Here is a 13,287-nt window from a genome sequence, read left to right on the forward strand (position 1 = left end):
GCTGAAAACAGTCAGCAGCTGCTGTCAGAGAGGAAGTCATCAAATTCATCTCTCAATTTCCCTTCTATCAAATCCCTGCCTCTGAAGGGCTGGAGCTGAAGAGTGTTATGAAGAGCTTTCATGCTCGGTGGCCCCTGGCTCAAAATGAACTCGCTTCCTTTCAAAACTCAAGAACACACACATTCTGAACATCAAGAAGAAAAGGAGTAGGGGTGAGGGGAGCTACAGAAAAATAAAGTCATAATAGGATGAAAGATATTTGGATGCCAACAAAAAGAGGAAAATGCTATTAAAGGATGGAGGACTGAAGGAGAAGTTATTCTGAATGCTTACGGTACATAGTGGATGCTGAAGGGCTGTTGGGATGGAAAGGACATCTTCCTCTGCCACTCTCTATGTGATCAGACTCCAACCTGAACTCTCCTTCCAGCTGGAACACAAACACACATTTAACAAGCTAAATACAATAATAAATAAATAAATATTTTTATGACTGAATGAATGAATGATAATAATAATGAATCTATCTATATATCAATCAATCAATCAAATCAAGCATTAATGTCTAACTTATTTTTATCATGACAGTATTCCCACTCAAAAAGCCACCTGTTGTCACCAGCATAGGTTTTGTTTTATATGCTTGAGCACGAGATCCCCAGCATGACTTGCTGATATGCTTGCGTCCCCTTCCTAAAAAGCTTAACCAGTGAGAGCTAGTCAATCTGCTTCAGCAGAAAGATCCTGCTGGTCGAGCAGCTTCATTATTAGTTTTGCTGGTAAACGGCATGGAAAGTCGCTGGTGTTTTCAGCAGGGTAGACAAAACAGAAATCTGACACTGCAAAGTCTGCAGTTCTTAGAATTGCAAAAAAAAAAAAGTGAAAATAATCAATCAGCCTGCGGGCAACCAGCATCATAGAGCATTATGTAGTGTATTAACATATCAGTATCAGTGTATATAACAGTAGCTTTTCATCAAATAAGACACAGGCCTTCACTGCATTTCCTGCAGTCTCAGGGGAAATATAACATCCAGGTGAAGCAATGGAGGGTGAAATGAGATTGGAGTACTCACATCCAAGCCCTTCCCCACATGAAAAGCCCTTTGAAGAATCACTTTCTCTCTACCGTTATTGCAAAACTCACTTTTACCAGAAGGTGACGGTATAAGCCGTGCAACATGTGTCGCAGAACAGGCTTTCACAAGCTTGATTTATGTGTTCTCACACTGTCTGATCCCGGAGAAACAAACACCAGTTCATCCATCATTTTCTGTCTTAGGATTGTTCTTCTACTCTTTCCGCAGGTAGACATTTTTTTTCCCCATCACTTCATACGAAGCAGGAATGGAAATAAATCCTTAGCCAAACCAATAACTTCAGTTTCATTTTATGAAGCTTGCTGCTACATGGGCGAATTCTGGATATAAATCATAAAGGTTGGCTGTGGTTGATGTGCTGGTTTATGCCGAGGGGCCGTAAGGTTCTTTGCGAACGTACAAATCTTACTTAACACAGTCTTGTGATCACCAGACAGATAGCATCAGCGCTTGTGGCCAGCACACATGGTTGTGAATGTGCATATCTGCTCGAACAGATGATGTGCCCGAAGTAACATTTGTGGCATAGATGAGATGAAACAGATCGAGATTCACATGATAATCAGCACACAAACTCACATGCACACCTTGTGCAAGGACACATGGTTCAGATTTTCATGAGGTTTGGTGATCGGGCTGCGTATTGTCAGGAGGGATGAAATGTTAGGTGAGAGATCAGATGAAACTGACAGCCACAGAATACCAAAAATGAGTGTTGGTGGAGCTCATATGATGCTAACCCTGGAACAACACATAACAAGCAAATTTAGCTTAATTGCAACGTTTAATCGCAATCGCAACGATTAATCACAACATATAATCATTGCAGTTAATAGTGCCCACCGTCTGTTTGATTACATGTAATTTGTAACTAACTGCATGATAGTCACCACTAATACCCTACCCCTAAATATAATGTAGAAACTGTTTGTTTTGTTTTTTTCTGTTAAGCTGCTTTGCAACAGTTTGTGTCGTGAAAAGCGCTATACAAATACACTTGTATTGAATTCATGTGTGCAAAGGGCTTGTTCAAAACCAAGTGAACTGCAGACTGAGAGGTGAAAAAGGGCACATTAATCATTTCTAATATTATTTATTAGTGTGTAATGTATGAAATATTAATAATACAATATAACATTTTATTTTGCCATATGTCTGTTTACCAAAAACAACAACAACATATATATACATACATGTTTTTATTTATTTTTTTAACCATAATTATATGAATACAGAATTATTTCTGAGCTGTTACATGATGTCTGTTCAGACTGCTCAAGCAGAAGAAAAATTTGTGGTAATCATTAAAACAGAAACATTTAACCAATGTCTTAAACTCCCCAATTATATGTACTTATAAGTTATAAACCAAAGATAGTAAGCAATTATAAAACAATTATAAGCAATTACACATTTAACTAGCAAAAATACATGACACACACAAATAGATACCAAGCAATTTTAATTAGACTTAATTGTAGCTTTTTTTTATACTTTTTAAAATGGAAAAAAATATAAATAGCATTTCTTCTGCCTCATCTGGCATTACATTCCCTGTAAAACAGAAGTTTGCTTAATTGTACTAAATGTTTTTAAAAAGTATATTTTTAAAAACTTTAAGTGTATTTTAAATCATAGTTTTAATAATCTATTGCAGTGCTTTAAATAAGTACACTAATTTGATTCACTAGAATATGTGAATCACTTGATTACAGTGTTATTTGATATTACATTTATAGCTGATATATTTTAAATGCAAGAAATTGCAACATCATCAATACAGATTAGGGGTGTAACGATTCACTCGTTTTCTCGATGTATCGATTACAAACCCTGACGATTCATATGCATCGATCTTGAAACATGAGTTTTGAATCGTGAATCACCGATCTTGGACAGTAATCGATTCAAAATGCTAAGAATCGAATGAATCGCGATTTCTATAGCGATTCAATGCTTTCAAAATGTATACTCATTCAATTACTACACGCACAAATAAATGGAGACCTTGAAGAGTGTTTGTGAATCGTGCCTCTTATCTATCCTTCACGCGCTCCACTGTTTACCGACTGAGACTGTCACAGGATTGCGCTCGCGCTCCGTTCGTCTCTGACGCAGCTGACGTGTGATCTATAGGACTCATGGCCAGTAATGCTAACGTGAAGTAGTTTTACCTTTCTGTAGTTTGTCAATGGCTCTCTGCATCTTACCGACGGAGTTACCGGAGCCGTCGACAGCTGTATTTATTGCATGGACGGCGCAGAAATGTAAGTGTCTAAATCATACGCACAGATCCATTGAATGATAAATGTTTTTAAACAATGCGGATGAACCGAATATACGAAGGAAACTTTTAAAATGAACCACAGCATTAACAACGACCTTGAAATAAGAGCGCGAGATTTATCTGATAATCAGATGCATGAAAGTAGCGTTTGTTTCATTAGCAAAACAGACATCTGATACGTTTTCTCTCAGAATCATTCGCTGATGGTGAGGAAAAGTTAAATAGAGATGAAGACGTTTTCACACTGAAAGAGAAGCGATCTCGCTCTCATAGACGTGCCAGCCTTTATCTGCAGCTAAACTGAATAAAAGCAGAATAAACTGATGAAACTAAAAAAAAACCCACAAACAATTTATGAATGATGCAGTGCTAATTGACATTTATTACAGTACAGAAACTATAAAGTATATTTTCTACCTTATTCTGTGCTTACATACATTTTTACGTATGCCATGTCGCATCATTAAACTATAGGGCTGTGAATCTTTGGCAAGGCAGCGATTCGATTCGATTACGATTCATAGGTTTTCGATTCGATTCAAGAACGATTTTTGCAAATTTAGAACGAATCAATTCGATTCGATTCACAATTAAATTCGATTCGATTTGATTATAACGATTCGATTCTGCATTCTTTAAGTGCATTCACGTGATTATTTAAATGCTTCTACTAAATTCTTTAAATGCTTAGTCAGGGGGCAAATTACAGTAGCATTTATGGTTAGAGAACCATAGGTAAAAAAAAAAAAAAAACCTTTTGTCCATTGTTAAATGCTAGTTTAATGATGCGACATGGCATACGTAAAAATGTATGTAAGCCAAGTTTTTAAAAAAGAGCTTAAAGAGTATTATGTATAAGCAAACATTTTGTCACACCAGGGGCGTAGCCATAATTTCAGAAGTGACAGAAATGTCAAATACAATCATTTTATGTATGTAGCCTATATAATAATAATAATTATTATTATTATTATTTTTTTTTTTTACAAGGAATTATCTTCTTTTTTAATTACTTTTAATTAGCTGTAATAAATCAAATACACTGCTGGACAATAATCAATCATTTGTAATCGATATTTTTTTCCTAATGGCAATTTTATGATTGTTTTATATACTAGGCTACATTTAGTTGGCAATTATTTAAAATTTCTGCACAGAATAAGGTAGAAAATATACTTTATAGTTTCTGTACTGTAATAAATGTCAATTAGCACTGCATCATTCATAAATTGTTTGTGGGTTTTTTTTTTTTGTTTCATCAGTTCATTCTGCTTTTATTCAGTTTAGCTGCAGATAAAGGCTGGCACGTCTATGAGAGCGAGATCGCTTCTCTATCAGTGTGAAAACGTCTTCATCTCGAATCGAATCGAAAACCTATGAATCGTAATCGAATCGAATCGCTGCCTTGCCAAAGATTCACAGCCCTAATACAGATGTATAGCTAAAATATATATTTAAAGTTGCCATAGAATGCAAAAATCACTTTTATAAGGTGTTTGAACACAGTTACGTGGCTGCAGTGTGTGAAAACAACCAGCTTATAATGGTAAAAATCCACTCACTCATTGTTTCATAATTCCAAAAAATCATAAACAGTCTCTCCACACATGCAGTTCCAGACTATGATGACATAGTCGGTGAAAGTCCCGCCCATTTGTCCTTCATTACTGTTCTCTTGCTATACTGTAGTTACTGGAAATACAATGTCAGCGCCAAAGAGCCATTAAAAGTGTTGTGTGTTGTGATGCACCAACGGACACGGTGGTTAACTTTCATTTTATGGGAAATGTCCTGGGAAAAAAAACCTGGAAAAGTCCTATACATTGTGCTAACATTTTACACCAGACTCGACTGCCTCACAAATGAGGTTCAGTTCAGCGCTGGAGCTGTACATAGATTGCTTCTGAAAGAGAGATCAATACTAGCGCTTTGTGCACAAACATCCAGACTCCAGACAAAGTAAGCATCGCGCATCAAATTTTGTTTTCCAAAAGAGCTTCTTGACTCTCTGTAAGACTAATGTTGATAAAAATGCTACCATTGTCTCTGCCTGTTTTCACTAATGCTGCCTTCACCTGCTACCAGAATGATTGTGAATAGGAATGTGGTAGTAAAAAATTGCTTTTTGAATCAATGTGTGAGGTCAGTAACATGGTCACATATACTGTTATGCCTGTGAGCATGAGCTCTTGAAGCTCCGCACTCTTCTCTTCTGAGAAAGGAGCAGCGTTTCCAGGTTTTCACAACAAAACCCTCCTGCGGACATGAAAAGCAACCCACGGCAACAGTGTTAAAGTAGCCCAATTCGGACTTGGCAACACTGGAAGGGAGGCAGGAGCACCAGCTCATTCTCATTTAAAGGGGACCTACACATAAACAGAGCATTTTTGGCTCGTACGCTAAAAGTGGCAATTTCACAAAGCTATAAAAAAATTATCTGTAGGGTATTTTGAGTTAAAACTTTGCATACAGACTCTGGGGCCATCAGAAAACAATTTAAAACATTGTATCAATGCATTCTATGGCACCTTTAATTAAATGACACGACATAAATGCTTGTCAACACATTCGGGAGTACAATATTTAGAACATAATAGATTTATGAAATTACAAATTAAGAAATATTGTATTGGATCAAAAAATTCTAAAAACTGAAAAGAATTCTAAAGCTGAAAGAAGTTCAGCTAATTGCATTTCATTTATTTTCTTACTTTCTTGTAGCTCAAAAAGTAGAGCGTGACACTAGCAGTACAATGGGCATGGGTTCTAATCCCAGGGAAAGAAAGAACTGATAAAACCATCCTTTGAATGCAATTGAAGTTAGTTTAAAAATAAAAAAAACATATGCCAAATGTTAAATCTAAACTATAATACATTTTAGTTTCATTGTGATTAACATGCATGATATTATATTAAAGTACTGTATATTATATATTAGGATGCTCACTATGTTTCAGAACAGCATTTCATGTGTTTATTCTGCTAAAATGTGAGTGAGGTATGATGTGGGTATATTAGTATAGAAGTATGTGTAAAGCCCATGAGAAAAAGCAGGGTTTTGATGAAAGAGGAGACAGTGAGAGGGAACGGTGTGCTGTGATGTGTCAGGTGATGTGCATACAGGCGCAAAGGGCCTGAACAGAGCTTATATTCCCGATATTAGAGAAGGAATGCATGCTAGGCCATTCACTTATGGGTACGTGTACACGCCTCTCACTTGCTTTCTCTCCGGTTCTGCTCTGTGTCTCTGTAGCTTTATCAGTCTTTCCTGTCATCATAGCTACATCTGCAACATGTCATCCCAGCACTCCAGGGCCGAGTGTGTATGTGTATGTGTATGTGTATCCATCTGTGTATATCTGAATATGAAGCCCATATCTTATGTGCACAGATGCATATGTGTCTTGTATGCATCTCATTAATGTCTCTGAGTGTTTGGGGTGTAGCTGTTCCAGACTGAGGCGTGTGCTGGCAGTCTGCAGCTCAGCACTGGAGTTATCAGGCACCCCGCTGAAGCCTGTCTCCTCTAATTAAACCCTCTCTGATCTCCTGCCTATGGCTCCCATAACACCCGTGGCTCTCTCCTTCACCTCTGCCGGAGGGTCAGGGAGCCAGAAGTGCTTCCTATTCCCAGCCATGAGTGCCGATTTCTGAACCTAGTTGGGATAAAAAGCGGGAACGAGGTGGAAAGGGAATTCTCCATCTTAAAACCTCTAAAAGAATGAAAAAAAAAAATGTGAAAGAAAGCCTGTAGGCCGCCTGCCACGATCCAGATTCTCGGTTTCCTTTAAATAAACGTCTTGTCTTTGCTCTTTTCTTCTTGCCCGTTCCTTCAAATAAAGCTAGCTTCTCTATGATTAGCCGCTCTGTAATTTGACTGGGGCTCTCCTGGGAGGATGGAGATGTTTGTTTTCGCTTGTCTGGATGTTTGGTTGGAGATTTTAACAGAGTGAGAATGATAAAAACTTCCCGTCGCACACAGTAAAACAAACTCTGTCTGTCTCTCTGGAGACCGTGCTTTCACCACAGGCGGTTGAAGAGTGTTAAAGTTGCTTCAGAAAGAAAGTGCTGTAAGGAGAATTTTTTTAATCACTTTTTCATTATTATTGTTGTGGTTTTACCTCTTCATTACAGAGAACGACAAGAAAATGTTTGGGTGAGAAAGGAGGCGGCAAGTGATCAAGATACGTTGCCGTCTGGACCTGCATCACCTACATAAGCAAAATGTCTTAATGTGAATGGTTAAAATTAGCATGGCTAAGCATGAAAACCTTCAACTTTTCCACACAGCAGTGCAGATGTTGGTCCCATTATTCAGTCTCTGCCTCTCTAAACCACCAGATTTTTAACATACCTTATAACAATAATACAGTTCCATAAGCTTTTAAATTTGTATTTCCTTCCAATTGCAAAAGGCAAAGTTTCAGCAAGCTGAAGACCAGCCACCATGTTATCAGAAAGCCCTCCAAACCAAAAGAAATGCGCTCCTAAACCTCACGGTGACACACCGCATCTGGATCTTTTTACAAATCAAAGATTTCAGAACTCAAAACACGACCAATATTTTAGTGTCTTGAGATGTTAAGCGCTTTAACTCATTACCACTCGGACTGGTTTCGATTATCGCAAGTCTCTCTGCACGACTCCAGCATGTGTGGAATACAGTCAGAGTGCCAGTATGGTCTCTGAAGACAAACAACAGCACAACACTGGACACAATTCATCCGTGAGTCACTACGACACATTCCTCAGAAGACAAACAGGACCTCCTCAAGACATGTTTTTCTGGAATATAAGACAGAAAGAGGACAAAAAGCGACACCGGAGCTACATGTGACCTCAGTCTGCTTCCTATACAATAAAAAACTTCAAAGACGTTGTGGTCACTGAGGCATCTCTGAAACTTTGTTGTCAACAACTGTGACTAACAATACGGTTTTAAAACAGGCCAATTCTGTCATGTTTGTTCACCTTAAAGCTTTGAAAAACAAGAGGGTTTCAATGATAAACTAGGCATTATTTTTTTCATGGTTTCCAATAAAAATCTAATCATCCTTGAAATAAGATGAATTAACTTTTTCTTTTGTTTTTCATTTCAACACATTCAAAAATATAATTTATTGCAGTGAAGGAAAGCTGAATTTTCAGCATCGTCTTTAGCATGTCTTTAGTGTCACATGATCCTTTACTCATGCTGATTTGCTGCTCAAGAAACAGGTCTTATTATATTCAATGTTGAAAACAGTTGTGCTGCTTAATTATTTATTTATTATTTATTTATTTATTGTGAAAACCATGGTACATTCAAATGTCTTGGTTAAGTTTTACTTAAAACATTTATTAATACAAATTTTATAATAAAAAATTGCTTTCCCCCTTTTTTAACTCTGCATTGATCAAAATGAAATTGAATGAAAATGAATTGTTTTATTTAGAAAACTACATTAATGTGTAACGTACTGACCTCTTATGATGTTATGCATTAAGTATATTATTTATAATATATTAAAAATAAATAAATAAATATCTAAATCAAGGGAAAGAAAAGAAAAAAATGATTCAAGATTATTTTCTTTGCCACAACAGAAGATTTACCTCTGTTCCACGGCCCACTCTGATATAGGCACACACTGGGCTGAAGGCTCCAGTCCCACATGCTAACAGGTGGGTGCTGTTATAATGCTGCACCAGCTTAATGTAGTTTGCACACTCCGGCTGTGAGAGAGGGACAGAGAGAAAAACAGAAAAAAAAAAGATTGCTTTTAACACTTTTCAATATAAACACTGTAGCCATGTAACAGGATATCACTGTGTCATACTGTACAGGATTTATAACAGATTTACCTTCTCTCTGCCCTGCATTAAACAATCCCCCACCTGCTCCTCAGAGCTCGGCCAGTGAATCTAAAACAGAGAAACAAGCACATGATGTTCTGGCACAGATATTTTAATAGATGAAACGGCAGAATAAGCTGTTTTGGGAGAACGGAGAAAAGAGACGGACTTGGGCCGGTAATTCTGATAAGGGCCTGAGCGTCTCGGGCTAGGTCCTAAATTTGAGGCCCGTGCAGTGCTCTAGGCTGGTCTGCCTCAGTGGTCCAACAGCACTCGTCAATGTAAAAAGTTTTGAGATGGCAAATCAAATCAAAGAAGGCGGGTCTTACTGTCACTGTCACAACGCAGTGAGAATTCATGGAAATATGTAAGTAGTACTGTATAAGAAAACTGTTTTACAAAGAGATAAGACTATCTAATGGTGATGCAAACCACTCATCCTTTTATGAAATTTCGCCATTTTGAATTGAAAATATGCAATCATGATTCACGTAAATCATAAATTACCGTGACGAGACGTTTGCGTTTTCGACTATTACAAATAGTGAATGTGCACATTTTTAAATAAAATATTATTATTACTACTTCATAACTACAAACCTAGAACTTATTTTAACATTCTTATTTGCTTAGTTTTATTATTATTATTATGCAGTCGATCCTTATGAGTGTGTGCATGACCGTGATTCGTGCACAAGCATGTCAGTGAGCACGGCATCACAATTGATCAGATGCGTGTTTACTATAGCAACCCCCCCACCACACACATAAAATTGTAGAGGGCCTCGCACGTCAACTTCACACAAGGCCTCGCACCCCCCTTGCGACGACCCTGAGTGTAACAAGTAATAATTGCATCCTTAATACAGAATACATATATAATTATGCAACAACCTAAAAATGAGCACAAGACTTCGTGAATATTTGTAAATTTTAGTTGAACAGATGGTTGCAATATAATCTCTGGTTCTCTTTGTGTGAGTGCTGTTTTTATTTATTGAATAAGTATGTGCGTAGTTGTCCTGAGATTTACTTCGCAACAGACGTAAATTGCTTTGCACAACGTACTGTCATGAGCCAAATGAGACGATAAACTGTACCACACAAACACAGATGACAATTCTGGACAGACATGGTGCCCAAATCCTGAGAACAGCTATGTAAATGCATGTACCTCTTTGTGAGGGGCAGTGATGCGCTCCAGATGTAGTGAGTACAGTATGTCTTTTCCTCCAATGATTAGCCTTTCATGAGTCTCATCCAGTGACATACTGTAGTGCTGAAGACGCCCCTCTCCAGCCTGGAATACTCTCGTCCTGTTCAGCTCCCATAACTCTACAGACACAAATTACAAAGTAATTTAATCATATGATTGTTTAGAAAAGTATTAGTCTAAATCTGCTTAATAAACATGATTTGAGGCACCAATCATGGCCAAATTTAAATTCGTAGGGTTGGGGATTTGTTGATGAAAGTTGTTGTAGCCGAAATAGCTCAGTTGGGAGAGCGTTAGACTGAAGATCTAAAGGTCACTGGTTCGATCCAGGGTTTCGGCAACATCTCCCACTCTTTCGGGTGGTGCTAGCGCAGTGGATAAGACACATGCCCTTGGTGTGAGAGACCCGGGTTCGAATCCACTGTGAGACACCAATGTGTCCCTGAGCAAGACACTTAACCCCTAGTTGCTCCAGAGGTGTGCTCTGACATATGTAGCAATTGTAAGTTGCTTTGGATAAAAGCGTCAGCTAAGTAAATAAATGTAAATGTAAATGAAAGCTGGTTAATCAAGATGATCAAGAAGTTCAAAAGTTCACTCAAAAATGAAAATTATGTCATTGGTTTCTCAAAAGAAACACTAAACCACCATAAAAGCAAAGCATCATGTACACTACAATCCAAGTCTTATGAAGTCATATGATCACTCTGTTTTAGAAAAAAAGAAAAAAAAGAGAAGAAATTGTTCAATATTATTAATTTGCTATTGAGAATTAAGTTCATAAGAGAATTTGCAATGGCCAATTTGTGAATGAATTTTTCAGACCTTTCAGATGCATTTATTTGAGCAACAAAACAGTAATATTGTGCAATGTTGTTAAAATAAAAGTTATATTTGAATATAGTTTATATATTTATTCCTGTAATTTTCAGCAGTCTTCAGTGTCACATGATCCATAAGAAATAATTTTAATATGCTGATCTGGCTCTTAAGAAACATTATCAATGATGAAAATGGTTCTTTTAGCATGTATTAGTAAACAGAATTTTTTTTTGTAATATCATGAATGTCTCTACCATCACTTTTGATCACTTTAACCTGTCCTTGCTGAATAAAGTATGACTTAAACAAAAGTAAGACTTTTTCTGAACCCAAACTTTTGTACGGTAGTGTTCATGTATGTTGAACCGTTATAAAGCCCATGACTCCCATCTCTAATCTGTTGCATTTCTTTCCACCACAGAGTGAAGTCAGGCAGCTAAAACAGGATTAAACAGACCACATATATGAACAAAATCAGACAAAGATGCACTGCTTCACTGAATCGTTATATGAGAGAAATTAGATTATGAGCGTAATCAACGTATGGGGGATGTCGATGACTTATGACAGATTTCCTGAGCGTGTTTGCATGTGTGCGTTGGGTTGCTCCATGGGGAGTTGCCCTCGTAATGATTTATTCAGCGTGTGTGAGTTGGACCTCCAGTCATACACACCCAATGACAAAATGTGTTTTTCATTTTAAATTCTCTCTGGTTGCTTTAAAACTGAAAAAATGGCAGCCTCCCAACAAACACACACACACAAGGATGCAGGCAGATCCATGGATAAGTGGATACACACACATCACTGGATGCTGGTTGAGTTCAGTGACACATGGAAAAAAAAAGACAGAACTATTAAAAGGCACAATTTAGCAAAAAATGGAAAATTCTGCTATTACTCACTTTAAATGTAATTTCCAAACCCGTATGACTTCCCATTTTATTTAATGTGTATTTTTACGGAATTTCCTAACCACTTTTTTTTAATTATTATTATTTAATGAAAGTGCACAAGGACTGAGACTGTCAAGCTCCAAAAGAACAAAAAGCAACACAGAAATCGTTTTAAAAGGCATACACTGAAACAGACTGAATTATCATCATTGAATAATGACTTATATTTCACTCTTTCATCACAAAGATCTATCATATCACTTCAGGAGAGTTGCTTAAGTCGTATGCACCAAATCTTTGTGTCCTTTTAGAAGCTTCAGTCCCCATTCATCATAACTGTGTGAAAAAGAGAGGCCAGAATTTCTCCTTGTTTTCCAAAGAAGAAAGAATTTTTAATTTTGCATGAACTAATCCTTTAAAAGAGCCACTTAGAAAGTTAAAAGGCAAAAGCAAGTATGGAAAGAAGATAAGTGAAGTAGACAGACAGATAAGGGATACAATTGGATTACTGAAATGATAGCAGGAGGGATAAACAGACATGAAGAAAGCGGAAAGAGAATGACAAGGTCAAAAACAGACATTTAAAGAGGCAGACTTTGATCACATTTTAGTGTCTGAGAGCAGTTCTTCTGAAAGACACTCAGTGTGTCTTTAATTATGTTTATGAGTCTTGCGGTTAATAGAAATGCTTTAGGAGACTCAAAAACATGAAAATAAGTTACACTCACCCACAATGTTCAAGTTCATTTGCAAGTCAACTTAATACCTCACTCTGATGTTGAACAGTGAGGTATAAAAGTCAAGACAATACTGATAATCTAGGATTCAAGATCTAAAAAAGTTTTAGGACTCTGAAAAAAGATTCTGAAATGAACCAATATTTTTGAAATATTATATGACAGAAAAATAAATAATAAATGACAATGATGCAGAAAACAGATGAATAAGACAAATGAATAATACTATGATTAAGTGGACGAAGACTACTACGACAAAAAATACAAGGAAGAAGACAAAGAATAATAATAAAGATAAGAAGACAACGAAGAAGAAAGAATATTATTATTATTATTATTAAAGGGCTAGTTCAGCCAAAAATGAAAATTAAGCCATAAATTACTCACCCTGAAG

General features: G+C 36.9%; 1 protein-coding gene and 1 non-coding gene across 2 annotated transcripts in view; one reads left to right on the forward strand and one right to left on the reverse strand.

Moving 5' to 3' along the window:
• sema3e (sema domain, immunoglobulin domain (Ig), short basic domain, secreted, (semaphorin) 3E) overlaps window positions 1-13,287 on the reverse strand; it is a 38,687-nt gene that overhangs the window by 13,256 nt on the left and 12,144 nt on the right. Inside the window, exons 2-5 of the mRNA XM_059506788.1 lie at window positions 10,397-10,557; window positions 9,232-9,291; window positions 8,983-9,102; window positions 334-430 (exon numbers count right to left, since the gene is read on the reverse strand). Coding sequence (XP_059362771.1) covers window positions 334-430; window positions 8,983-9,102; window positions 9,232-9,291; window positions 10,397-10,557 — 438 coding nt within the window. The remainder of the gene's footprint in view (window positions 1-333; window positions 431-8,982; window positions 9,103-9,231; window positions 9,292-10,396; window positions 10,558-13,287) is intronic.
• On the forward strand, window positions 10,706-10,778 carry trnaf-gaa (transfer RNA phenylalanine (anticodon GAA)). The gene has a single exon. It is a non-coding gene; the product is annotated as a tRNA-Phe (tRNA).

Source organism: Carassius carassius, chromosome 23 (genome assembly GCF_963082965.1).
Source record: "Carassius carassius chromosome 23, fCarCar2.1, whole genome shotgun sequence".
Classification (NCBI taxonomy): Eukaryota; Metazoa; Chordata; class Actinopteri; order Cypriniformes; family Cyprinidae; genus Carassius; species Carassius carassius.